The sequence below is a fragment of the Syngnathus typhle genome, linkage group LG22 (assembly GCF_033458585.1).
Source record: "Syngnathus typhle isolate RoL2023-S1 ecotype Sweden linkage group LG22, RoL_Styp_1.0, whole genome shotgun sequence".
Classification (NCBI taxonomy): domain Eukaryota; kingdom Metazoa; phylum Chordata; class Actinopteri; order Syngnathiformes; family Syngnathidae; genus Syngnathus; species Syngnathus typhle.
The window spans coordinates 3154853-3182276 of NC_083759.1; the positions used below are offsets into that span (position 1 = coordinate 3154853).

The following is a 27424-nucleotide window of genomic DNA, read 5'->3' on the forward strand; positions in this document are numbered from 1 at the left end:
TAGGTTGATTTTAGATCTAAAATAGGTTGATATATAGACCTAAAATAGACGCCTAAATTAGGTTGATTTATAGACCCTTAGGTTGATTTGTAGACCTAAAGTAGACGTTTAAAATAGGTTTATTTATAGATCTAAAATAGACCAGAAATAGACGTCTAAAATAGGTTGATTTTTAGATCTAAAATAGGTTGATATATAGACGTAAAATAGACGCCTAAATTAGGTTGATTTATAGACCAGAAATAGACGTCTAAAATAGGTTGATTTTTAGATCTAAAATAGGTTGATATATAGACCTAAAATAGACGCCTAAATTAGGTTGATTTAGACCAGTGCTTCTCAAATAGTGGGGCGCGCCCCCCAGGGGGGGCGCGGTGCTATTCCTGGGGGGGCGCGTGTGACCCTGGGGAACAGGCTTTTTTTTTGGCAGTACTAGAATAAAGTGTAATTGCGGGTTTACTACAGCAGGGGGCAGTGGCGCTCTCATTGTTACTTCTGTCACGTTTGCGACAGTGCAACATTTTACGACTTACAAGACAAGTTAGGATAGTCACGGTGGGGAGGGGGGGCGCGAATAGATTTCTTCTTGCTAGGGGGGGGCGTAACAGAAAATAATTGAGAAGCACTGATTTAGACCCTTAGGTTGATTTATAGACCTAAAGTAGACGTTTAAAATAGGTTTAATTATAGATCTCAAATAGACCAGAAATAGACGTCTAAAATAGGTTGATTTTTAGATCTAAAATAGGTTGATATATAGACCTAAAATAGACGATTTATAGACCAGAAATAGACGTCTAAAATAGGTTGAGTTTTAGATCTAAAATAGGTTGATATATAGACCTAAAATAGACGCCTAAATTAGGTTGATTTATAGACCCTTAGGTTGATTTATAGACCTAAAGTAGACGTTTAAAATAGGTTTATTTTTAGATCTAAAATAGGTTGATATATAGACCTAAAATAGACGATTTATAGACCAGAAATAGACGTCTAAAATAGGTTGATTTTTAGATCTAAAATAGGTTGATATATAGACCTAAAATAGACGCCTAAATTAGGTTGATTTATAGACCCTTAGGTTGATTTATAGACCTAAAGTAGACGTTTAAAATAGGTTTATTTATAGATCTAAAATAGACCGGAAATAGACGTCTAAAATAGGTTGATTTTTAGATCTAAAATAGGTTGATATATAGACCTAAAATAGACGCCTAAATTAGGTTGATTTATAGACCCTTAGGTTGATTTATAGACCTAAAGTAGACGTTTAAAATAGGCGTCTATTTTAGGTCTATATATCAACTGTACGTTATGTAAACATGTTAATTTAGTTTCTACAGTCGTGCCGAGGAGCCTATTTGAGGAGCAAAGAATGTTAAGAATTTGGTCAGATTTATTTTCTGGGTGGGTTTCAAAATAAATTCCCATTTTATTCCACAAATGATTGTAAAATTATATTATCTTTAGTGACAAGCATTTTTTTTTCCACGCATGGGTGATGAAGAGGAGGTTTTTGCTTTCATGTGTTGCCCAGGTGCTGTTTCAAAAGGCACGTGCGTACGTCCCTGTTTATCCCGGGCGTGACCTTAAATGACCCTAAGTGACAGTAGGCACAGCTGGATAGACTGACGTACATTCACGCTGTGATGCTAGCATTCACATTCACACACGCCACAATTTTCTAGTTAGATTTTTTTTTTTTTTTTTGCCCGAGCATCCTCACGTTCACACACCTGAGGGGAAAGTACACAAGTGAATCGAACAAGCTCAGCTCCCTTTATCCAAACATCGACCTTTGATTGTCAGTCAAATTCTGATGTGCCACAGTTTTTTCTTTTTTTTTTTGTCCCGCGGCCCTTCCGATGAATATTCCGAGAAGAAAAATACAAAGTGTACGAACTGGCAGCACGTCGAATAACCATTAGTAGTTGCACTGGTCATCACTAAATGGCGCTGAAAGAAACACGACAGCAGGCTCGAGCACCACGAAACAACATTACACAGAATGCCTCTAGCCACGATTAAGAAAGAAAGCCATTAAATTATATAGTTACCGAGTTTTTTTTTTTTTTTCTTCTTGACAAACTAAACACTGATGTCAGGTGTACTGTACGAATAGAGCAACTTATTCATTGGAATTATAATACACGGAAATAAATAAACCCTTCATAGTCATCCTCTCCAAAAATTCAAAATGATCACAATTCCAGTCTTCTTTATCACAGGAGGAAATTCGCCGCTTTAAAGTGAAGAGGAGATGGAGGCTCATGTTTCGCAGTTCTGTGATGATGAGAATCCTTTTCAAACCTTTCCAGGGATTTCTGTCCTGTCTTCTTCCTATTGCTTTTAAGATACAAAGCGCTCCAGGGTAGAAGTCTTGAAGTTATGGCGTGGCACCGTTGCCGATGGCTTTTAACGTTATTCCTATTGTCGGAGGGGAGGCTGGCCTGTGCTGTCGAGGACGGATCGGGTTGTTGTTGTTGTTGTTATCACCTTCCCAGAGGAAATAACATTGACGTTAAAACAAAAAAAAAAGTTTTCCTTCAGTGCTGGTCGAAAAAACAATAAAAAAAAAAAAAAAAAAACTGGGGAGCATTCAAAACAATTGGCGCTGTGCAGGGAGAAAGGTAAAAATCCAGCCTCAGATATTTTCATTCTCCGTTGAGGGGATAAAAAAAAACCTTCCCCACAGTTTGGTGGGCAAGCAGCTCATTATGCAAGAATGGTTACATTCTCTGTGCGTTGGAGGAGGTCCACTGAATATCTCAGCTAACCTTCAGTGTGACAAGAAATGGCTTTTGTTCATAATAACTGGCGGTTCCTCAGGTCTACAGAAAGGGGGGCGTGGTTTCCCTCTTGGGTCAAAAAAAAAGGAGCACAGCGAGATGAGCGACTGTTGTGTCCAGCCAATCAGTGACCAGATTTTTAACCGGGGGCTGCCGTTCATGTGCCTTGAGGAGTGTCAGTTCATGTCGATGGTGTTGAAGACCCATTCGGTGAACTTCTTCAGCTTGGCGGCGGAGGTCTGAGACTCTTCCTGAAGCCTCTGGTTGTCCTCCCACAGCCTCTTGATCTGAGCTTGAAGCCGCACCTTCTCGTCACGCTCCTGTGAGGTTTTGAAATGGCAGATTGGTTGATTTTTTTTTCCTACTTAGTAAGATGTTCAAAATCGGGAACAGTAAAGTGTGTTGTCGCCCACCTTCTTCAGGTCCTCTTGGAGCATCTTCACCATGGCCTCTAACTTGGTCACCTTCCTCTCCAGTCCTAGATGGCCCTCACTGTGGAGAGAAAATTCATTTACAGGGTACCTTCTGATCTGCTCCTGCTAACATCTCTACTTGGACTGAATCCATAGCACACCAATCTTCAATCAAGCGTCATATTTTATGCTAATCTGCTCTATTCTAATATCCAGGAATGGAAAGGTCACCTTGATGCAGGGCGGGACATGGGAGCAGGTTGCAGCTCAATGTGGCTCTGCTGAGGACTGGAGGCACCGCTGCTTCTGTGGTTCGAATCCCCAAACACGTAACTTCTTTGGACTGGAAGGACACAAACGTCCACAAAATTCATCTTGCATCTAACTTGAGTCCAGTTAGATAAAAAACATACCATAGTGTGTGGTTCTTTCACTGTCAAAGGTGTTGGCCACATCCACAAGGTGTGTCCAGTCAAGTGGACTGTCTCTCTCCGACGGGAGGGGCATCAGCTCCTGAGGCAGAGGGCCACGATGACGCTCCACCAAATCCACCAACGACGTGTCGGATGCCGAAAGGTCACCTAGGAGTCAAAGTTTGGATTCAGCGTTTCTTCGATGCAATAACAATACTCCTCTTACCGTGAAGTTTGACGCCTAGTTTATAGGAGGGCCTTCGAAGTGGTACCCCACGGGTAGTGGGTGAGCGCGGGAGCGTGGAGCAACTGAAAAGAACATCGGCGCCGAGTGCGGCGTCCATTACGGTGTCGGTCAGCGGCGGAAGGCGCTGGCCGCGGTAGATGCTCTCGTCGGAAAGAGTGCGATGGAGCGAGCGGCGGCGGCTCGGGGCTTGGCTCGGTGGCGATTTCTGGGCATGCTAGAGAGGAACGGATTGAGACTCTCCCCCCAAATCTGGTTGTAGCTTACTGCTACGATACCTTTTCCTTATGTCTGCGGGGCGGGAGCGGGCTATCCTTTGCAGGGTGCCTCTTTCCATCTTCTTCAATCGTAGACTTGGCATGGGGCTGTGGAGAGTGCATGTCCCTCAGAGAAGGTCTGGCCGCGGGAGTCGGAATACCCTCCATCCCACTCTCCCCTGGGGATTTCCTGAAATTCCACAAACGTTAGTTAAGAGCCAAAAGTGATGGGTGTGTTTTTCTCTGCTGCCACAAGGGGGCAATCGTGATGCATTAAAGGAAGGTGGAGTGGGTGGACAAGGACCAAATTAGCAGCCAACTAAAAAATTTAAGATTGCTCAGTGCAAGTCAAATCCATCGGGTGTGTGAATTTACACTGATAATAGATCAAATTTGTAAAATCTTTCTTACTTGCGTGTGTCTCCAAAGTCAACGGAATTGATGGTGGAACCAGGCTTCCTCCAGCCTATCAGGTATTTGGACTGAGCTCCCTGGCGAGGGTAAAAGCTCTTTGGTCCAGGAGACGCCGACGACTGGGATGATGGCGGAGTGGTCGAGGAGGTCTCTTCCCGGGGAGAGCCATGTCTGAAATGTGGATAGTTTAGTATTTGCCCATCCAAACAAGTTTTTGCTTTGACCAACCTTGAGTGAGATCCACCTTCACTCAAACTGAAAGTGCTGCTGTCTCGAACAAGGAGATGAGTCGGAGGCGTTCGTCCGGTACTATCCAGGCTCCTTTCCACCGGAGGAACCGGCGACTCGGCGGCTGCCGGCGACCTCTCCAGCATTCTGCGTCCGCCCTCGGTGGGGCTGTGCCACGGCGAGCGATCCCGGCTCTCGCGACCTCCGCTGGGAGCGAGCAGGGACGTGGTGCTGCCGTGATGAGAGTGCGGGTGATTGTGGTGCGAGGCGCCGTACGAGCCGGTGTCGATGCCGCTGTCGGCCGAGGCGCCCTGGAGGTAGCCGCCGCCTCCGAGGCCGTTGGGCTCTGGCTCGCCTTGCTCCCCGCTGGAGGCTCCGCCAGCCCCCATTTCGTACCATTTATCGCTGTCGCTGTGGCCCCCACTGGAAGCCGTGCTTGAAAGCGTATTACTGCTGGAGTGGCCAGAGTAAGGACCGTCCGACTATCCAAACAAAAAAAAGAAACATGCAACAATTTAATATTCATATTTGTGAATTTCCATTCCCAGTTGTGACTGCCTTACTTGTTTTCCCCCTATCTATCACACTTCTGCCCTTGAGCAAGGCACCAAACAACAGCCTGTTACAACTGCCCACAAGGAAGCAAAACCTCAAGGAACTAGAGACAATAGCATTTTGAGTGAAAACAATTTTGGTGGTTTCTAACCATGCATAAAGTGAAAATGACAGGGCAAGACAACAAAACGGCCTAACCACTGCGCAACCAGTTAGCATCATGGCTGACTGGCTACTAAAACAATTTGTAGTAGCCTGTACACATAGTCATAAAAATTAATAATGATGATGAAACTTTATTTATCCCACAGCGGGGAAATTTACTTGTCACAGGAGCGTACAAGATAATAATAAGAAGAAGAAGAAGAAGAAGAAGGAAGAAGAAAAAGGAAGAAGAAGGAAGAAGGAAGAAAGAAGAGATAAATAAATATATATATATATAAAGAAATTCATAAATAAATGAATGAATAAATGAATAAAAAAATAAATAAATAAATTTGATTAAATTAAATTGATCCCACCTGACTGCCTTTCTTCGGAGACAGGTGAATGACCTGCTCCTGTCGTTGAATGCGCGGTCCTCCGGAGTAACCTTGCCCAGATTTAGAGACAGGTGCCTCTGCAAAAAAAGAAAGAAAAAAAAAAAAAAAGACCGGGTTGGTGGAAAGGACACACATAAAACCCCAAGGTACGACCGGATGACTTTTCATGCCAGTTCTTTATTTAGACGGCTTGTTGTGTATTTTCACGGTGACATCCTACAGGAGACTCAGACACTGTCGCCATTCGGGCTCTGCTGCTTCCAACAGGAAAAACATAAAACACTTGTCATCCAACGCAACATACATCACAAGTAATCGTGTCCATCGACAGCGCCTGCTGGGCCCGTTCTGGGCAAGCTGTGCTGTGTGAATGAACGTGCGTGTAGCAAAAACTCCCGTGGAACATGGGACTGTTGTGTAATTGTCTCCATCTTACGCAATATGGCCTCTGGGAATTGCGGTAACATGACGGAGAGTGCTCAGGGAGTTATCGCAACATCTACCCGGCGTGATTTTACAAATGTGGACATCCTCCCTTATCCTTAACTCCACACAGTTTTCAGCACACTGCTGCCCACGGGGCGTTTTGTACTCTTTAGAAACGGCCGCCAAGGCGATCTTACTGCTTTGGAAAAGGAGATAACGGCCTTCGGATTATTAGGCACACCTAAATAATCACATTGCATTCGATACGTCATCTCAACTTTTGTTGTCCTTTATGTGACTAGTGTTATTTTTGGACAAAGCCTGGCCACATCTTTATTGCTTTTTTTTTTTTTTTTTTTACTTTCGGGACAAGCCGAAGACGTTAACATAACCGACACCACAGCCAGGGCTGGACTCTCGGTTGACCGAGGATGAACTTTTGCAGCCTGGACCAAAAAAAGACACAAGAGGTTGAAACAAACCACAAAATGAAAGATTGTCTATTTTTCTATGTGATTGCGGGGGTCACAACCGGGTTGGCAACACAAAAGTAGGCTGGCGAACAATCCGCTGGAGTTAAGAGCGAGTGAAGAAGCAGAAAGCGGTGGCCAACGACTCGAGGTCGTCCTTTCGGTGACTGCCGCTGACCATGGCGGACGGATATAAAGAGCATTTGCAAAAAGCTCTGCGATGGGAAAGTGTCTGCGAGTAAATGAAAGCAGATGTCCGACTAGCTGGATGGGAGGCAAGTAGAAAGGGCGGCGGAGATGAAGAACTTGACAAAAGGGAGGGAAGGAAAGTCACACAAGGAGTCGGTCGCCTTGCCAACTGTGGGGAGAGGAAGAGGAGGAAATTCCCCTCCTTACTCTCTCCATTAGTAAAGATACAGGTGAGCAAGAGTTTTGCCATTTCTCGCATTCTCGCCGGCTTGTCTCATTATCCTGCCAATTTGGTCTCTGTTTGCTGGGGCTTTACTTTTTGAGCATAAGTGGGCGGGGGGGGGGGGGGGGGTGGGGGGGGGGGGGGATTACCTGTTGACCCTCGCTCACCAACTCCATCCTCCATTCGGGACCAATTAGGGGCGGACTTTCCACTTGACCCGCTCTCGCCAACAACTTGTCTCTCATTGGACATTGGGGAGTGGCGACTCCCTGCGAACCTGGGGAAAGAAGTGAGTGAATAAATGCATGAATAATGTTTTTTTTTCTTTTTTGTCATTCTTGTGCATCTTGCTTACTGCTCAGGCATGGACTTCTGTCTCCAGTGGGCTGAGCTGCCGGAGGCGTCGCTAGAACACGACAGGTTACTGGGAGAGCTGCGATTATGAGGCGAGCGACCCAGAGCCAGAGAGGAGGCCAGGCTGTAGCTCTCGCCGCCGGGAGATATCCTGGGAACACAGTCTGGATGAAAAACACTGTTTGTGCACATTCAAATCAAAAAGTGACATCATACCTCTTGGTCTCCAGTGGGCGGCCATCACTGCTGACACTTCGGGGGATGACTGCGCCCCTCTCCAGCCTCTCGGCTGACAAGGTCTTCCCCACTGAACTACCCAGGCTGATGGCCCTGTTGGGCGTGTGAGGCTGTGGTGAAGCAGTCAAGGACTGCTGGGGGCTACTGGATGTCCTCTGCCACTTGTTGTTGTTGCTGCGGAAGGGGAACTTGTATTCAAAGGAGCCGCTATCATTACTGCTGCTCTTGTAGTCGCCCATTGGCATGCGGTAGAGCTCGGAACAGCCCCTGGAAGGAAGGCAAGGAAAGAAGGTCACTGGCTATATGCAAAGAAATAAAGACCCCCCCCCCCTCCCCTTCACACCGACCTGCGGGGTGTGGCATCATCATGCGGCGGGATGATGGAAACCCGCACGGTCACCGAGGTGCGCAGCAAGTCGATCATTTGCTCGTGAGTCAGCGTGGCCACGGAAACTTTACAGATTTCCACCAAGCGACTTCCTTGGCGCAGGCCCGCCTGCCACGCGTAGCCGTACGGCTCCACCTTGTACAAAAAGGTTACGGCGTCGTTATCGTCCAAACATGGGGAGAACTTTGACAATTCAAAATACCTCAGCGACGATGCCTTCGTAATTTACATGGAAGCCGAGCTGTCCAAGGCCGTTTCGACGGAGTGTCATTTCAGAAGTCTCGCAGCCTTTTGTCAGGAACTAGTCATAAAGGGTGGGGGGGGATGAGATGGAGAAAAATAAGTCGTTAAAAGTGAAAAAAAGTAGGCAGTCTAGCACACAAATCGCAAATGACAGCAGTCATGAACCTGGCATGTGCATTTCTTTTATGTCGTTTCCATAAAAGCTGTTTATGCAACATCTGGTATTCAGGCAGCATGACGATAAGCTGCAAAGTCTTCAAAATACCCCCCCCCCCACGACGTCCCCCACTAACCTTGCGAGAAATCTTAAAGCTGTGACTAGCTTGGTGAAAATCAAAAATGCTACTGCTCAATTCCCGCTGTGTCAAGTGATGCGATTACCCGGCATTTTTTTTTGACAAATGCTTTCCGATGTTTTTCGCGGATTTGCTTTTGAGTATCTCGACTTAAGTGACAAATCTAGTGCAAGACGCTCCCGAATTATGGCAAACACGAGACGCATGCCAAACAAAAAGTTGCCCCATCCCCCCAGCGGCCATCTTTGTGCTCATTCAGCTCCACACATCAATAGTTACACGTTGCCTCAACACACATTTCCCAGCTTGGCCTTAATACATTATTGATTATGTTGCGTGATAGTTGAAGGTTAATATTCACTGTGCTATTCTCTCGTTACTGTATTAAGAAGGCTTATTAATCGACTACTTTGCACAATAGTAACTTAATTGCACCACAGCATTAATTTGATTAATTGTCAGCTGCAATTCTGCCCAACCAATAAAGAAAAAGAAACAAGAACACGGGTGGCCCAAGGCTTCCTTTTGCTCCAGGGCAGCCTAAATGATTAAAAATGAACAAATGCGAGATAAAAGTGATACATTTGTTCGCACGAAATCAAACAGCACTGTACATGTGAGCATGTGTGTGGGTAGTAAGACGATAGAGGAAATTAATGTGTTCAAAAGCACTGGGAATTATACAAGACAACACTTTCCCCCCCCACAACTAGTTTCCATGGCAACAGCTTCTGACGAGAGAGAGAGAATGGCTTTTCTGCATGTGTCGGTGTGGGAGTCACGAGGCGTTTCGAAAATTCCCTCAATCGACTAGTGAGGCACGGGATAGCCAAAGAGCAATCGGGAGAAAAACATCGCAATATTGTTGCAAAAAAAATAAATAGTAATAGTAGTCGGCAGGCAATAAATGGAAGCCATTATTTCCTAGCCAGACTACTTTTAGTTTGGAGTACTTTGAGTATCATTTCCATCCCGAGTACATATTTTTTTTATTTTTTTATAGTGCACATTTTACAGCCACTTCTTTCTTCCGCCCTTCCAACAAGTGCAGTTCAGTTCAGTGCACCACAATACTGTTCAGAGCAGTCAACCTTGACCTGGCTTGTGCTTCCACCAAGGGCTGATAAAAATAGTGTGGCGCCAGAGGCCATGCAACATTTTCCTTATTGGATTGCTCTTTCTAATTCGCTAACCAAGCAGAGCAAAACAAAGAGCAGCTTAGCCATGTTCACAAAGTGTGTAACTTCTCACCTCCAGGCGTTTGATCACCTCTTTGAAATCCTCCGTGTTATTACTGATGCTCCTCAGCGACACGCTTTCTCCCCGCTCGTAGAAAACGCGGAGAGATGCCGGGCTGCTCAGCGTCCAGCCGATCACGTCTTTGGTGGCGCAGTTGAAAACCACGGCTTTTGCGTCTTGATCCAACAGGATGAGGAAATCGTTAGAAATGGCAAGAAGGGCATCGATCTCCCCTCCGGTCCCGGGATCTTCGGCGTGGACCAGCCAGGTGATCGCCCCGAGACTGCGCAACTCGGCTCCCGTGTACGGCCGGCTTTTCTCCTTCTTTTTGTGGGCCAGTGAGATGAAGGGGAACTTTCCGGACGGGTCAATGGGCGTGCTGGTGGTGTGCCGCTCGGCCAGGTCACGCAGGTACTCCTGGCGGGTTCGTGTGGCCATGGCGCGGAACTTGTGAGACTTGTGGGCGGCGTTCTCGGCATTGATGACCTTGGCGAGTAGGAAGTCCCGGAACACAGAGGACTTGGGGAAAGTCACGCCCTCTGGGATAGGAGGTCCGAACGAAGGCATGTCTTTAGAACGGGTCACGGCCACACTAGATAGAGGACGACAAGTATTATCAATACAATGTCCATACATACTATCAAATCATAATTGTCTTAACTCGAACCCATTTTTTTTCAAAAGGTAAAGAAAAAAATAAACTGCAGAATCTATTTGTCAAATATTTGGCTGCACTTCAGGCCCTTTTATAACTTCTTGCCTGCACTCTCACTAAAGGGGCCTTTTAAATTGCCTTCCTAGGATGTTTTTTTTTTTCCGTCTGGTATGTCAGGAACTCGGTCGAGCAGGCATTGGGAGGAAAGAGAGAAGAATGAACGGAGACGCCGCACTTCCAAAACTACAAGCCACAGTCAGAGAATATCTTGAGTCGGAGGAAAAAATGCAGCAGGAAATAACACTGGGGTGCTAAAAAAAAAAAACATACCGTACTTTCCGGACTATAAGGGGCACCTAAAAATATTTTCTCAAAAGCTGCCTTATAGTCCGGTGCGCCTTATATATAGACCGAATTCCTAAATTTAAACTGGCCCGAAGCATTGTGTCATGAAATCAATCATAAGTGGCCCGCTGAAGACTATGAATCATAAATCAAAAAGACTATGGATTATTATTTTGTGATTATAAAGTCATTTGTTGCATCTGAAGTTGAAATAAAAAAGATAATATGGAGAATGATTTGATTTGGATTAAGAATCTGACATGATGCATTAATGGTGCGCCTTATAGTCCGGTGCGCCTTATATAAGGACAACGTTTTAAAATGGGCCATTCATTGAAGGTGCACCTTATAGTCCGGAAAATGCGGTACCTAAATAGCCACGTGTGTGATTTAAACATAAAACTCAAAGGATCCAGAGGGACATTCATTGCCCGTCTCAATCTCTTGTTTGGTACCATAGGTAATAATTGCTAGGTACTCGGGGAGGATGTCAAAGCAGGCATCCCACACACACACACACACGTCCCTGCTGACATTCGGCACCCATGTTGACATCATGGATCACTTTGTCTAATAAGCAACTCTAGCTAATAAGTCGCCCACGGGTTTCTAAATAAACCCCCGAGACACCCTGTTCTGCATTCAATTACACAAACAATCGCTCGCTTGCACACACTCGTCTGTGGCGGGTTGCAAGAACTCGAGAATAGTCGATAGCAGAAAGTCAATCGTAAACACGGCGCTGGATATCCGTACGAAGAATATCCTCGACGTGACCTGGCTTTTATCAGGGGAGAGGCTTTTATTTGTATAAAATTCACATTCTTTTCCTGACAGTGTTTGCTTTACACCACTCCCTCCCGCTCATACTTCTCAGGTCAGTTGTTAAGATTAGGGAATTTTAAAATGTAAAAACAAACGAAACATACAAATTCCATGGTAAATTTCAGCGTCATAAGTGCCATTTTATTTTTTTTGCGTGTGGCATTCATCGTTCAACTGAAACAAAAACATTCTTACTGTTACTTCAATTGTAACCACTCAGCGACAATGGCAATAAACCGCACGCATAATGAATCACATATTGAAGTGGCATGCATAAATACGACCAACACCAATTTTGGCCTTTTGGATTCTTCCTCTTCATCATCACAACCCTCACTCAATACACTGAACTGGAGTTCTGAAAGCACTTGTGCTCAAACACCTGTGAGTCAGTCAACCCAAAACCCGTGACTCATCTCGGACATCGAAGGGGAGGGAAAGCGAGCTGCCGAACGCGAAGACGAGCGAGCCTGAGTACATGAACTGAACGGGTGACACTCGTCGAGAAGGACAAGAATGCATTCACTCAGCATTTGCTGACTTGCTCTTGTCTCTTCAGTCATGTGTGTGTGTTGTTGCTAAGTAACCAAGTAGCCCCATGGGGTTCAATTAACAGCTAACACAATGTACTCAGACAGCAATTAAAAGATGGTCAAAGGAGAAGTATGGGAATAAAAGAATAGTTTGCCCGTTGTGGCAGTTTTAAGCAGGAAATGGAAGTCTTCAAAAATTAATTTCATTTCGCATGTGGATTGAGAGCTCACCTGTAAGCCGTATTGTCCGAACAAGGGTTGTGTGCCCGGACCACCACAAAGACATGTTGGAAGTGTGAGCGAATGTTTTTGGGGGTGAAGGGGAGCGCTCCGGGTTCTTGGAATACAATGGTGACGATGTCATTTCCAATGTGGCGCTTCCGTAGGAGCTGGAAAGAAGAGTCGGAAGGACAAATTAGAGACAAGATGATGAGCGAAAAGTCACAGCAGAACTTACTTGCTGTTTATTGTTGGGCGTATAAGGAAGCATGGTGGACACGTGGAACATGATTTCATAATCCTTGTGAGTCGTATACAAGGAGTGCGTGCCAGTCGAGTCAGCTGAAAGAAACACATCGAGTGTGAAATTGCGTATGCTTCTCCACTAAACGGTAATACGACAAGCAAATTAGCGATTACGGAGGTAGTTCAATTAAAAAAAAAACCACTTTTGGAAGTTTGTTAAATTGCATTTCCTTTGAAGCGATTTATTGTTATGATAATAATGATTGCGAACATGCTTTGAATGCTAATAATCACCTCGGTCATAGATGGAAGTTCTGCTCAGGCATCAAAAAAAAAAAAAAAAAGCTCTTAATTTGTTTTATAGGTACATACTTTTAGCGTCCAACTGGGCCCGGTACTTTGAAAAGCCTTTGAGTCGAACCCTCTCCCCGAGAAGATAAAGAAACTCCTCCAGCGCTGGTCCGGCTGATTCATTGTTGTACATTTCTTCCTCGCTGCTCTGGCCTGACATGCAGTACATCACTCCCACTTTGCGCTGGAAACTCAGCTACCGGGAAGAATATCATAAACAGTGGTGATTACAAATCAATTCAAATGAAAGGACTTTTTCCATATTCCGCTTTACCCCTTGCTCGTCCAGCTTCATGAGCTGCTCGGTGACCTTGGGCGTGTTGAGTGCCAGGCGCAGGCAGTGAACGTTCAGCTCGGGCACCAGGTACTCCAACACTTCTTTGAGGGGCAGGCCTCTTGCTAAGCCGTGTTTCGATGTAGAAGGCACTGCATCTTCGATGATGGAGCCTCGCAGGGTGTTTAACTGGACACGGTAAAACGTGAACAAGCGAGATTAGATAACCCAATATTATAGCATAGCATATTAAATGCATATTTATTATATTATATACACATACCGTATTTTCCGGACTATAAGGCGCACCGGACTATAAGGCGCACATTGAATGAATGGCCCATTTTAAAACTTTGTCCTTATACAAGGCGCAGCGGACTATAAGGCGCACCATGGCGGCTTTTGAGAAAATTTTTGGTTTTTAGGTGCGCCTTATAGTCCGGAAAATACGGTATATTATTTACATATCTATGATACATATATATATTATAATCATTCGAGAGTACACAAAATGGACAAACTGCCACCATCCCCTTTCCTCAAGTTCTAAGGGGAGAAGCACTCTGCAGAGAGGACAATACTTTCCCCTCAATGGACACGGGATGTCTCTCTTCAGCATCGTTGCATCTCACTCACTCCCACAACGACAATATATTCTATACCTAGTCGGCTCGCCGCACTGAAAATAGCAATTAGAGAGACAAGAGAAAGGCACGGCGAGAGAAGAAAATGGAAGAAAACATGCATGCACGGATCGTGCGTCATCCTTGGAGACTCGTAGGGCTATTAGTCAGAGCGTGCTTCAAAATGAATGAAAGGCTTTTTTTTTTTCTCATCTTTCTACACAAATACCTTTGGCGCTATTTCTGTCTTGTTGGGCTGTGAAATGGCACAGCTCAAAACCTTCGCAGATGAAGGCTGAAGAAGATGGTGGGTGGGTGGGTGTTTACCCGAGGGAACGGAACGGCAACTCTGGCACCGAGCATGCGTCTATAGGAGAGCACTATCTCGATGCTCAGGCATATTGAGAACAAAGTAAAAGAAGTGGAAACGCCTCATCTCCAATTACCTCGCTCGTTCGAAAAATGACCCGGTAGTTGTACTGCTGCCCATGCTCCTTATGTTCCTCCAGCTTCTCCCTCCTGAGACTCACAGCCACCGGGCCTAAGTTCTCGTCCACCCCTAAGTAGTTCCAGTGTTCTGGGGAAGACGAAAGTAAGAGGAAAAAGGGGGGGGGGGGGGGGAATCCATATTTTACATTTTGTTAATATGGCCTATGACATTCTGCTTACCTCGGAGGTAGAAGTACTTTCGATAGTAATAGGCTCCGAGGTCGACGTGTTCCACGATATATCTTTTGGAGCGGTCAGCATGTTGACTCACGCCGTCTTTCATGGCTTCCAGGACGGCGACACCGGCGTTTGTAAAATGGCTCGTGAGGGCAGCTTCCAACGGACCTTCTTCTGGACTGCCGGCAGAATTGCTTGAGCTTCCACCGCTGCCGATGCTGCCTTGCTATAAAGACGAAGACAGATGGAGGTCCGACTCGATATCTCGGTATCTCTCGCTCTTGCGCCAAACTTACTTGTTTAGCAGGAGTGATGTTCCTCTCGCACTCTCCACCAATCTCGTTCCGAAAACACGGGCAGCTGAGCACGAGGTCGTTGCTCTTGTCGTCACCCGGGTCCAAGGCCGGATTGGTCCCGTGTCCTCCTACCCCATCCTTGCTCAATTCTTCTTGTGAGCCGCAGGGTGAAGCGTAGACGACGCTCTGACTGGAAGAGAGCGATGATGTCGCCGAAGCAGAAGCGGCGGCGGCGGCCGATGCCCCCGTCGTGGTGTTCTTGCGTTTGGCTCCCGACTGCCGGCTTTGGATGACCTCATTGAGGTCAAAGAGTAACGAGTTGACGTCAAAATGAGCGAAGCCTTTTTGACACAGCCAAGGTTTGGGAGGGGGTAAACTCTCATCCCCTTTAACTCCATCCTCAGCGTCCGAGCCAGCTCTTGAAGTGTCACCCTCGACCTTCACACTACGCAATTTGCGGAATATCGACTCGCCGCCCGTCTCCGACTTGGACCTCCTTTTCAAGTGCTTCTCTCGTTCTTTAAGACGACTGGCGGGACTACCTCTGGCTGGACCCAAGGAGCCATCGGGCAAATCCAGGGCGCTCTGTTTCACAGGTGCGACGGTGAGCAGCTCGGTTAACCTTTCCGGTGCGGGACTCCGTTGATCGGGGGCCTCGGACGACTGATATCCTTTGAGCATGTCGAAAAAACTCTCCCCTGAGACCCCGTGTTTATCTATGGACGAGGTGCTGCCGTACTCTCGGTGCATGGGAGTCCACCCGGAGAAAGACCAGCCCTCGTTACCGTCCACGTCCAGTTCGCTTATCGTTATATCGCTGTTACTCCGCTGACGGATTCGCCTCATCCCCTTACGGGGCGAGCCGAGATAACCGTCGGGTGACAAAAAGCGGTTATCCTTCCCCTTCATCTGCATCTTGTTCTTCAGCGTGTTCTGGATGTTGCGGAGCATGGACGAGTCTTGAGGGCTGATGAGATGTCCCAGCTTGGCTGATAAATTACTGTGGGCCGCGACGGCCGAGACGCCGCCCCCTCCTCCACCGCCGCTTCCCACAAGTCGTTCTCGATCTCCACTTCCTGATCCAGAGGAGCTGGTGGTGGTGGAGCTGGGTGAGTCCGTTTCCACTGTGATATGCCAAACACCTCCTCCTCCTCCATCTTTTCTCGGGGGCCAGTCAGCCACTCGAGCCCGAACCCCCATCTTCGGGACTCCGGGGTTGGTGCCAGTGGTGGAGGAGGAAGAAATGTGTGCACTCTCACTGCGAGGCGGTGGCGCCCCTCCATTGGGCAGACGCAGTCGGCGAGTGTAAAACTCATCAGTAGCTGGCACTGAGCCCCCGACGGAACGCTCTGTCTGGGAACGCTTCAGGCTGGTCATGATGACGTTAGGGTTCAGGGGTAGAGTGGGGGTCTTGCTGAATTTAGTTTGGCTTTAACATAATGTCCATGGACAGAAGTGATGACGCTTGAAAACACATTTGGTCCTGGAAAGAGAAAGAAAAACTTTAGTTTCATTGGTCATCTTTTGAAAGTATTCAAAATAGACAAGCAAGAAAATGTTGCTGATTTTTAAAATGGGCCATTCATTGAAGGTGCGCCTTATAATCCGATGCACTTTATAATCTGGTACGCCTTATAGTGCGGAAAATACGGTAATTGAACAATATCAGTTGGTGGTTTTTCAGCAATGTTTGCTTTTCCAGCCAAAGGTTTGGCATCAAACAGTGTTTGAAGCCGGTAGTTACAACCTCAAAGGAGAGTACTTCTTTTTTTTTTTTGTCTGTGAATGTATGGCGCCTACGTGAGAGATGAGTGGTGGAACCATTTGATATGCTAAATAACCCTTTCGGAGATAATGCGAGTTCCAGAGACTTCAAATATATTTAAATGATCTCGTGCGAGGATCAGTCGACATGTGAAATGTTACGTAATTATTTGTAGGAGGAGGTTTGGATTTTAAAGTGGAATGATTCCATTCAGTTTGGATCACGTCTTGTTATCACAGTGACATCATCCCTTACACGATTATTGTTTTGGGCTGCCATTCAAGGTTGTGCCAGTAGTATGGGCATCACTATCCAATGATTCACAAACACCTGATGATCATAAAACGTGCACGACAGATTGCTTGACAGGAAATCCATGACAGGAAATATGAAAGGCAATTGAAAATTGAAAGGCTTCAAGCAAAACGATGGTTTAATACACACACACACAACGGGTGTGCAGTCAAATGCAAATCCCAGAAAGTAAACAAGGATAAGCGCCACTTTTGGATTACAAAAGAGCAAAGAGTGATTCAACGGTGAATAAGAACGCATCACGCACAATGTGGAGTGTGTTTCCTTCATTCGACGCAACCTTTGAGAGTTCGACACCTGTTTCAAAGATATTACGCACGTAACCGGTGAGTCAATTTGAGTCTAGACGTGTATTGTCTTCAAATGTAAGAGACTGTATCTGTCATTTATCAAAGTCCACATTATAAGGAGGCAACAAGAAAGGCATTAAAAAAAAGAAAAGTATAGTTTTCTTCCCTTTCGCAAATTCACTCACCCAACTGAAATGTCTCCGATAGAAATAAGTCGACGACCTGATGTCGAATGAAAACAATAAGGCGTGTTCTTAAAGCTCCAGCCACTTAAAAGCCGCACGGTGTTTCATCTCAACTTGTCTGAGCGCAGGGGTGAGGAAACGGAGGAAGATAAGGAAAAAGGCAGAAAATAAATCAGACATTATTCTCTTTGAAAACTGCAAAGTAGCAGACGAGCCAAGTGACGGGCGTTTGGGCTCAGAGCTTTTCAAAGTGAAAGAGTAATTGTGTGGAAAGATAAATTGCATTTTTTTTTTTTTTTAATCCAAACTACTTCCTGCTGGGCTTAAATGTGGCACGTGGGATCTGCTCTATATGGCTGAGTGAAATCTAAAGAAGGGCCGCATTTTGTTGTCTTTTCTCACATGGGTGAAAAGTTTTTTTGAAATTTCCCAATTGTGACCAGCCGACGGCACGTGGTAAGAGTCTGTGCCGATAAAAACGAGGTGACGATGATGCTAAAGAAGGAAGGGGTGCGTTTAGAGAGGACGTCAACGCAAAGGTAAGTGCCACTTAGTATTTGAAGGCCACAGGGCGGGGAACAAAAAAAAAAAAAAAAAAAAAGAACTCACAAATGATAATGGCGTCATTGCAAGCATGATGCAAGTATGAAGAGTTAATAATAGTTTTGGTTCCTTTTACAAGAAATCACATTTCAATATCATATTTAGATTGCATTTCTTATGTCACCATCGGAAATGTGTCAAAAAAGGGTGCCACTAAATTGAAATGATCTAAGAAGTCACACGCTTATGAAGTTACAAAGAGAAAAACAAAGCCAATCAATTGACAAAGGCAAAAAAGCAAACAAGTCAGCTGTGCTCTAACAGCGATGATGAAAGCCACTTCTCTGCGAGAGCCTCCTCCACAAGAGCCCTCTAATCTGTGCCAATCAGGTGACGTCGAGCAGACGGTTTTTTGTTGCACCGGGATTCAGTACACCCCCCCCCTCACATCCTCCTCCTCATTTCGACAGCCAATGCAGACCCCTTATTGCTAACGGCTAAATCAGGCGTAGCAAAGAAGGATGACAGAAATAGCAGTGTTGAGTGGTGAATAATAGCGACAAGGAGCTTTGGTTTAATTAACACGGAGATTGGGCGATGCTGCAGAGAACATGAGATAAGGGACATTCATGAATGATCTACATTAGGCAGTGGGTCCCAAAAAAAAACCAAGACCAACAATAGCCAAACTTCTAAGTCTAGTTGGGACACTTGGAAATGAAAAGAATAGCATTTCAATTGAGTTGGTGACCATATGAGAAGACAGGTGCCGATTTCCAAACTGGCACATTCTGCGTGGGAATGTGAGTTGGAAGTGCGGAGAGAAGAGTGTGTAGGACTGGCAAGATGTGGAAGAAATAAGGTGGACTAGAAGGAACCAAATGTGAGTTCTGCAAAGTGGGTAAGAAAAAAAACTCGGGCTTGATTTGAAGAGGCTGCTGTGGTGATGTCGTCAAATATGTAAATGGGGTTCCTTCCTTCCTGCTCTGCAGCCGAGGGAGCCGTCTCACATTCCGACAGGAAGCACATCTCAGCCGCTTCCTGCTTGTGCTTCAGGAAGTGAAAGGTTGCACGCAGAATGCATGCATGAGGCCTGTTAAGTTACGCTGAGCAGACACATTTTAAGCCTCCGCCGTGAGCATAAATGCAAAGTACATGTCGAGTTGTTTTGTCCTGCAACTAGAAGGAACCAATTTTTTTGTGTTATTTTTATTTATTTTATTTTTTATTATATTCATTTTTATTATATTTACTTTTATTTTTTTTTTGATAAATATCTAATAAATAGCATTCAGAAGACATTATGAAACTAATTGAAATAATTTTATTATTTGTATTTATTCTTTATTATATTTATTTTGGATTATATTCATTTTTTATTGCATTTATTTTTTATTAGGATTATTTTTATTTATTATTACAAAAACAAATTCTACCATTTGTCTGAAAATAAGAATCTAATAAATAGCATTCAGAAGACATTATGAAACTAATTGAAATAATAGAAGGAACCAAATTCGAAATGAATTCTGGACACGTTTGCAACAAATCATTAGCTGCCAGGTAGCCGAGCATTTGTGGCCAATTATCACGGGTAAAAAAAGGATGAGCCAGATAAGATGGTGCCATCGAAATCCTGAGTAGGAGCTGCTATGATTGCGGCGGGACTGGAGAGGCACACGCTCATTTGCGCCTACAGCCAAGAGCGTTCGATTGATAACGAATGGGCTGCAACGAGGTGGCGGAGCGAGAGAGAGGGACACATAATGGGGGGGCTGGGGGGTGGGGGGAGCGAGATTGATTCCTCACTCAATATGAGAGTCCGTGGGAGGAGATGAGTGAGACAGCACGTGGGACCGGGCGACATAGATGCTGCGAGGGGCCGAGTCGTTGGTCCATCAAGTAGACTCTTTCAAGCGACTATCTCTCCAAAGCACAGACGGGCGGGCAGAAGTAATAATGATAAAAGCCCTGCGAGAACATCTCAGCCTCCACTATAAGTGCCTTACTTTCCAAGGGCATATGCCTGGCTTACTCGGGGGGGGGGCCATAACATTTGACAGGGAGGCGGGGCACATTCCGCGCCACCGCATTACCTTTATCTAATTTGGCGGAGTTTTTTTTACGTCGTTCTCCATCATCTATGTCTCTCACATACTGTCTGTTTCCATGTTGTCGACGAGAGCGTGGGAGGAGAGCGCCATTGCTGGGCTGGAGGAGGAGGAGGAGGAGGAGGAGGTGAGAGATAAGAGAATAGAAAGCAGAGAGGAGAATAAATACTTTCAGGGTGAAGAACCTCTTTTGTCGGGAAAAACAAAAACATGCTATTTTCCCATCTCGTGGACAAGGACCGCCCCCTTTTTACCACACCAATAACAATTGATCTGAAAGCACACAAAAGGGATGTGGACATTCTTTCAACAAGGAGAAAGTCACGAAAAGCAAATCGGACATTTCTTCCTCACCATGACACCCCGTGTTGCTTTTCCAGAAGAAACTATCCCTTGGCTCTTTTTGCATGCTGGCATTAAGCCTAATGAGGCTTGCTAATGGGACATTTATGCCAGTCATGGGGAAACGTCCAACTCCATGCAAACTTGGAAAACAGACACACAGCTGCTCTGTTAATGCACACACGAGCGTGCACGCGTGTGCTGAATCAACAAAATTTTTCGTATTACGGCTCATACCAAACGCAAGTTATTTCCAGCGACTTAACCTCGGTTGACTTTTTTTTTTTTTGAAGGCTTTGATTAAAAACTATGTGGTCCTTGGCTTGGATTCCCGTAGACATCTTGACAATACAAATCATGCCTGGGCAGAGTCAAGCTGGAGCTCAAGTTGCAGGTCATAAAACAGATAGTGTCCAGATGTTTGGCAGGACACAAAATGCAGGGGAACATTTTTCGCTCTCTCCTTGTCAGCTACTGAAAAACACTGGGCCATCCAACGTTTGTATCTCGAGGTCATATCAAATCTCCATTGTCCTAGTTGAAGATCTCTTCACCGCCATTATTATTATTTTTAAACATTCTTCTGTCGAAAGGACACAAGCCTTAATTTTGAGTGTGACTACTTTTTTGCAGCGTCCTGAACATGTTATCTCACTTGAGTTTAAATGTGAGTAGGAATGTGTGACGCCTTGTGGGAACAGTGTGGCAAAAGCTTGATAAAGGCGCTGCTAAATTAACGCTACAACATCTCAAAGCGGACAAAACTCCTTCGGCACTCAATGTCCCACATACGGTAGACGCTGCCAACATATTCCCGATTTACACGAAGCAAGAAGTGCATTTATAGTCACGGTATACACACTTTAGAGCTGACACTATTGAATATTTTTAGAAACGATTATAGTATCGGTTCATCGAATGATTCTTGTTTTGTGATCAAAAAATGTATAAAAATAAAATTGAAGAAAATAAAAGAAAAGAAGACAAAGACAAAGAAAGGAAAGAAAAAAAGAAAGGAGACAAATAAAATAAAATAAAAATAATTCAAAAACAACTGACAAGTGTAGAGAAAGTGTGAGAAACCATGAGCAAGGTTTCCTTCATAGTCGCTGCTGGATGGGTGTTGGGGGGGGGGGGGGGGTCCAAGGTGGCAGACAGCTCTGTGAGACAGACAGATGTGAGGCTCTGCATGTCTCAAAGGGGAACCGAGAAAGGCCTTTCAGTAAAAGGTCCGCTGCTAAGCTTTCTGAGCAGTGGCCTTAGACCTGCAGCTCAATGAATGAAAGGGTCACGCCATCGCTTGATGGGGGGGGGGGATTTCCAAACATCCCGAAGATTGATGGATTTGCTACACAACTTCAAAACCTCAGCTGGAATACCTTCCGTAATTCTCAAATGCTACCTTAATAGCTTTAAGTCTTTTTCTTATAGTTCAAGGACTGCGTTTCAACATGTCTCCGCTGTCATGGCAACAAGGCGAGAAGAGCGAGGGCTGGTGTTGCAGTTTTATGTTTCGCCCATTTAATCGGTACTTCTCCACATGATCCATTTGAACCTGTTTGACGCCACCGTCAAAGAGTCTGACGATGCGGGGAGACAATGAAAAAGATGTTCCTGTCAAAAGCCCAACTTATAAGCCCAATAATATCTTCACCAACAGGTGAAGATATTGTTTCCACATAACAGAGCACAGCTGGGTGCATGGAATGTTACATAAGAGAGCTCCACCTCCGCAAGCACTGTTCACAACACCCCTCCTACTACTCTGCCTCCCACTCGTGCACCGTCGGCTATTTGCAAGCAGAGGTGCCTTGCGAGATGACAGCACTCCAACCAACTGCTCAACTTTGAAAGACGAACAGTGCGCGCGTTCGAATCTACACGCTCGCTAAATTGCGATTATTGCCGACGTGTCCGTAATCGGCTCGTGGAGTCTCTGAAAAAGTGCGATTTGCTTAAACAGTTGGAACCACTCGCCCCCTGCGGTGAAGCTGGTTTCACATCTTGGGAAATTTTGTTACCAAGCAATACTTGCCCAAAGTAGGACTGCACTTGTTGCCTGGCAACATTGGTTCATTGAATCTAAAACCGAGGGTGCTTTGAGCGCTAACCCTGTAGATGCTTCCCATGTGGATCGAATGATGTTCTCTAATAACTAAATGAAATGCTTTCATTTGACAATTTAATCCGTGAAGATATTAACGACAGCTTAAAGGGTCTGTGTGGCAATTTTTGAGTTGCTTCAATTCCCAGCCCACCGAATAAAAGTCTCGATTTCCCGCAGGTTTATGTTTTGAGTCAAGAAAAAAAGGTGAAATTGGGGAAAAACAGGTCATGCAAAATACAATTACAGGTCAATTATCATTTTGGAACTAAACAGAGGACAATAAAGTAAGGCAGTATTATTCACTGGAAATGATCATTGACTAAATTGAATAAATACTGGATTTAAACTTGAATATAAAATAAAGTCAGTCATGAATTGGTCATAAGTCAAGAACCCCCACATAATTTTTTTTTAACTACCTAAGGGCGGTTTGGTGAGGCACTGGTTAGGACGTCCGCTTCACAGTTAGGGGGGTGAGGGTTCGATTCCACCTCCTGTGTGGAGTTTGCATGTTCTCCCCGTGCCTGCGTGGCTTTTCTCCGGGGTTTCCTCCCACATCCCAAAAACATGCTTGGTAGGCCGATTGAGCACTCCAAATTGCCCCTAGGGGCGAGTGCGGCTCCAGCACACCCGCGACCCCCAAAGCAGTACCGAAAATGGATGGATGGATGTCAGCGACCTACTTCTTAAAAGTCTGTGCTCGTCCACATTTGCTTCCCGACCCACCACACCACTACGAAATTTCGAGACGCCCGCTAACTCCAAATGAAAGCCGCAGTTTGCTCTACCTCCCGCATCTCCTGTCCATAAAACCATTGATTGAAGCTCTACCTCACAGCTGGAAAGATGGAGTCATGGCATTAGTGTAAACCTGCAGAAATCAATGATGGAAACGGTTTAAAGCACTCTTAGAATCATTGGATGGGGGGGGGGGATCCTTTTTGATGGGAATCTGAGATCTTTTAAAGATGAGGACACCAGAATTGCCAACATGACCCACCTCACGTCTCCGTTCCGCTGAACAAAGGGAAACATCAAGTTGCAGTGAGCACTGACAAGCGTGGCACGCCACTTTCCTGTTTTGGTTTTCTGCTTCCACCACCTGCAAGGCAGATGTTGAAGACACTGGCATCGTGACCTCATTTTTTTCTTCTCTGATAGACTTGCTGAGCATCAGTGGAATCGTCACATTTTTCTCGTTGCATGTGAAATACGATTCACCAAAATCCACCCGGAGGTTATAACATTCCGATATCCTCCAAGATGTTTTTCATTATGAGGCTTTTTTTTCCCCCGTGTGTTTATTTTATTGTGGCAAATGTGCCATTAATGAGTAGCTTGACTGTTAACCAATTACAGAAGGTTTATTTAAAGTTCTCGTGAATGAGCATTCATGCTGTTTTGTAATCCGATCGTTAACACGTAGCAGGCAATTCACCGGCACAACTCAATGGGAGACACAGAAGGAGATGTGGAGGGGGTTCCCCGATTAATCGATGGAATAATCGATAGGATAATATTAACGAAATACAAGGCGATTCATTTGCTGATTTGTGGTCGATTATTCTTGACAGCTATCACGTCTGTACATTGGAACATCTGTAGCCATCAGGTGGTGTCAGAGAAGAATCTCTTCCTCGACTGCCTCCGAGCCGGGAAGCCGACGTAACGACAAAGTGACACGACAAGAAAGACATTTCGGAGCTCTGCCTGGATTTGGGAAACAGATGGCAAAGCAGTTGGTGGGAATTTCAGCAACACTTCCATAAATGTTGGATGCTGCGAGTTACAGACTTACTCGACGACAGTTTGGAGAGTGACTTGAAGTTAGCAAATTTACATTGGAGGGTTATCTGTTATTTGTTCCTGGTTTTACAATTGCAGGGCATGGGAGAATTGTCCTCATGATGTGTGACTCAGCTGTTCTCAGGATTCTCCATCTGTGAGTTTGTTCGGTTTACTAAGTATGGAATCACCTCTTTCTCAATTTTGCTTATCTGTCAATTTTAACACTCAAGCTTGTTCGATAATCAATTGCACCAGTTTGATGGAAGGAAGTGACAAAGAAGTCTTCGTTGGAGATGATATCTACGTGAATGAATTTTGTTCCCATGCTCATCGTCTTGAGGAGGTCTTAGCCACAACTTTTTGTGAACAAAGCCACTTTCATCTTCTGTGACTGTTGTTGAGCATTTAAGCTCCATCTGTGTGTGATGTTTGACAAGAGGGAGGGAGCTCGAACTGCATTTATCACGCCATTTAGCAACGAGCAAAGACTAGCTGGCCGCCATATGTTTGTGTCACAAAATGTTGGACATTCTCACAATGAACCAAAGGTTAAAGTAATCTTCGAGAAATGTTTTAAGGACAATTTTTGGGGTCTTTTTTTGTGAAACTCTAACAATGAGCTGGAACAAGTGATCGATCCATGAATCCAATAAAACATTTTCTGGTTTAATTCAAATTGTTTCTACTTTTTATCATGCTGTTCACATTCTGACACCCACCACAGAGAAACTGATGACCCGTGATTGCTAGAAGTACAAATAAAATGCTATAAATACAAATAAAATAATACACATCAAGCCTCAACAAATCACAAAGGTATTAAGAAGAAAAAAAATAGAAAATAATTCATTCTTCCCAGCATGCTGGCAAAATAAAATTTTGGAAAAAGAAATTTGCAACATATTGGTTAACCTTGGTATTTCACATGTGAGCAAAACATTCCTTAAACAAGTGGCACTCAGGTAATTAAACATTGGCCAAAATGAACAAATAAAGAACAACGATGGAATGTGCGTGTTAGTAGAGATAGGGTGATCCAAGAAGACAGGAATGATAAAAGTCATTTTCCTGGCATGCCTTCACAACAGGAAGGAAGCAAGATGAGGAAAGTCACTGTGTGACGGTTCAAGGGAATTGTGGGAGGTGGAGTCACGCAAGGAGAAGCAATTGCCATCACACAGCAGGAAGGAATCCGAAAAGATAGTTGCAAGGCAATGCACATGAACTTTTCTGAACTATTTTACTAGACAAGTCGAAGTGCATTCTTCTACCATGGACCAGATGGAGAACAGCAAACAATGATGTTTCCCATTCATGCAACTATAAAAAAAAAATCCCATTTATCTCCATTATTGAATTTATGACACCATTCAAAGCTGGAAATGGCTTCGACAGCCGACCATTTTGATTGATGAAGAATCAGCAGAGCAGTCACAAACATCCACGACATATTGCTCAGCACTTTGATTACCCGAATATGATCATCAAATGATCAATTCTAAAAAAATATATAACCGCACAATACACAAGATGCAAGGCGAAGATGTGACTAAATCATCTGCTAGTGGCAGATGCATCGTCTCCAGGGATAGGCTGGACAAACACAGAAAAGCAGAGGAGTGCCTCCTGCAAGGCATCCAAATTTACCTTTGATCGTCACTCTTCCAAATATTTCCGAATTCATCAGAGTAACTGCAAATCATAGTTTCCATGTTTTGCGTGTCATTTTAAAGACAAATAAACGCAACGCGGTTGCATATAATAAGACTCGTAATTCAATGCACCTGATAGTTAGTAGATTTAAATCAAATGTTATTGACTGACATCTAAACTTTTTCCGCTCAGTTTAGTCTCCAGGAAGCGCAAAAATATTGAAATGCAGATGGAAGCGACCCCCAAACTAAAAGGACCGAATGCACCGATAAAAAAAATAAATAAAATAAAAGAAATACATGCATGGAGCGTGCTATGTTTATAAGATGAGTGTCAGCGTGAACTCACCTTTTCATTCACTGCACCTTTGCACTGCAACCTTTTCCTTTCGTTCGCGTGGGAGGAAATGACCAAAATTCACCCCCTCACCAATCGGTCGCTTTTGTTCATTGAAGAAAATAAATGCACATAAAGGACGTCGAGTGAAAAAAAAATCCGTTTAGAGAGTCTGCTGCCCGTTCACTCCGCCTGCCGCTTCTGCTGTGTTCAAATCAGAAGTTCATCCAAAGTTGCAAAAATTCGCTCCGCCTCTCATCATCGATGAGGTCACCAGCCTCTCCGGCTATACGTGAAATATCGCGAGAACAAGCGGAGCGTTTTTAGGGTGTGTCTGATAATCTCGCGATATCGGATAAGCGAGATTTGTGCTATGGAGACAGGAAGCAATGTTGCCGTGGCAACATAACCTAAAACAAATCTGGGATCATTTTAGTTCAATAAACTTTTATAAGTTGTCAATGAGGTTGATACTGCGATCTAAATTATATGTTTAAAAAGAAGAAAAGCCGATATAAAACAGAATAACAGCGTCGGCTCTAATAAATAATTATCTCATCTTTATTTTGGCATCACATTATTTCAGGAGAGATGTTTATTAAGATGTCACAAACTCGGGGCGACCACCTCTAGATTACCCGGAGAGTGGAATTCCTGTATGTGTTGCCCCCCAAAAAGTGGGGGGAACCGAAAGAATAGAGCCCATTCACGGCGCTCCACTCAAGCGGCACTCCAACACTAATGGAGATTGACGTGAAGAAAGGCGACAAGTTGTTTTCACATGCGCTGCTTCTTTTCACCGCTTGCAGACAGTGTGTGTATGTGTGTGTGTGTGTGTGTGTGTGCTCTGGAAAAATTGGATGCACTTTTTTTGGAGTGGGGGGACAAGTGTGTCTCATTAGGAGTGTGTGTAATTGCAATCTTGTTGCATTGTTATCACTTAGTCGTCATTGCCAGACAGTGGGAAAGAACAATAAATGTAATTATGCTGGGGTTTTTTTTTTTTTTTTACAAAATGATTCAGGTTCATAATAAA

General features: G+C 44.7%; 1 protein-coding gene across 5 annotated transcripts; it reads right to left on the reverse strand.

The window, feature by feature from the left end:
• Positions 1 to 1661: 1661 nt before the first annotated feature.
• Positions 1662 to 26625, reverse strand: sipa1l1 (signal-induced proliferation-associated 1 like 1). Of its 5 annotated transcripts, XM_061270561.1 has the most exons (24): positions 26401 to 26625; positions 14954 to 16436; positions 14661 to 14883; positions 14438 to 14568; positions 13369 to 13557; positions 13116 to 13290; positions 12736 to 12839; positions 12510 to 12667; positions 9933 to 10512; positions 8345 to 8443; positions 8102 to 8277; positions 7734 to 8021; positions 7519 to 7668; positions 7313 to 7440; positions 5835 to 5932; positions 5155 to 5240; positions 4759 to 4989; positions 4528 to 4701; positions 4138 to 4306; positions 3842 to 4076; positions 3616 to 3783; positions 3434 to 3545; positions 3203 to 3281; positions 1662 to 3109 (listed from the first exon to the last, which is right to left on the reverse strand). In XM_061270561.1, exons 2-24 carry the CDS (start codon positions 16328 to 16330, stop codon positions 2966 to 2968), a joined length of 5274 nt encoding a protein of 1757 aa, XP_061126545.1. In that variant the 5' UTR covers positions 16331 to 16436; positions 26401 to 26625; the 3' UTR covers positions 1662 to 2965. The 5 variants fall into 5 exon arrangements, with proteins under 5 accessions (XP_061126545.1, XP_061126544.1, XP_061126542.1 ...); XM_061270560.1 differs by having other exon boundaries at positions 4759 to 5240; XM_061270558.1 differs by adding an exon at positions 23612 to 23713 and having other exon boundaries at positions 4528 to 5240.
• Positions 26626 to 27424: the final 799 nt, after the last annotated feature.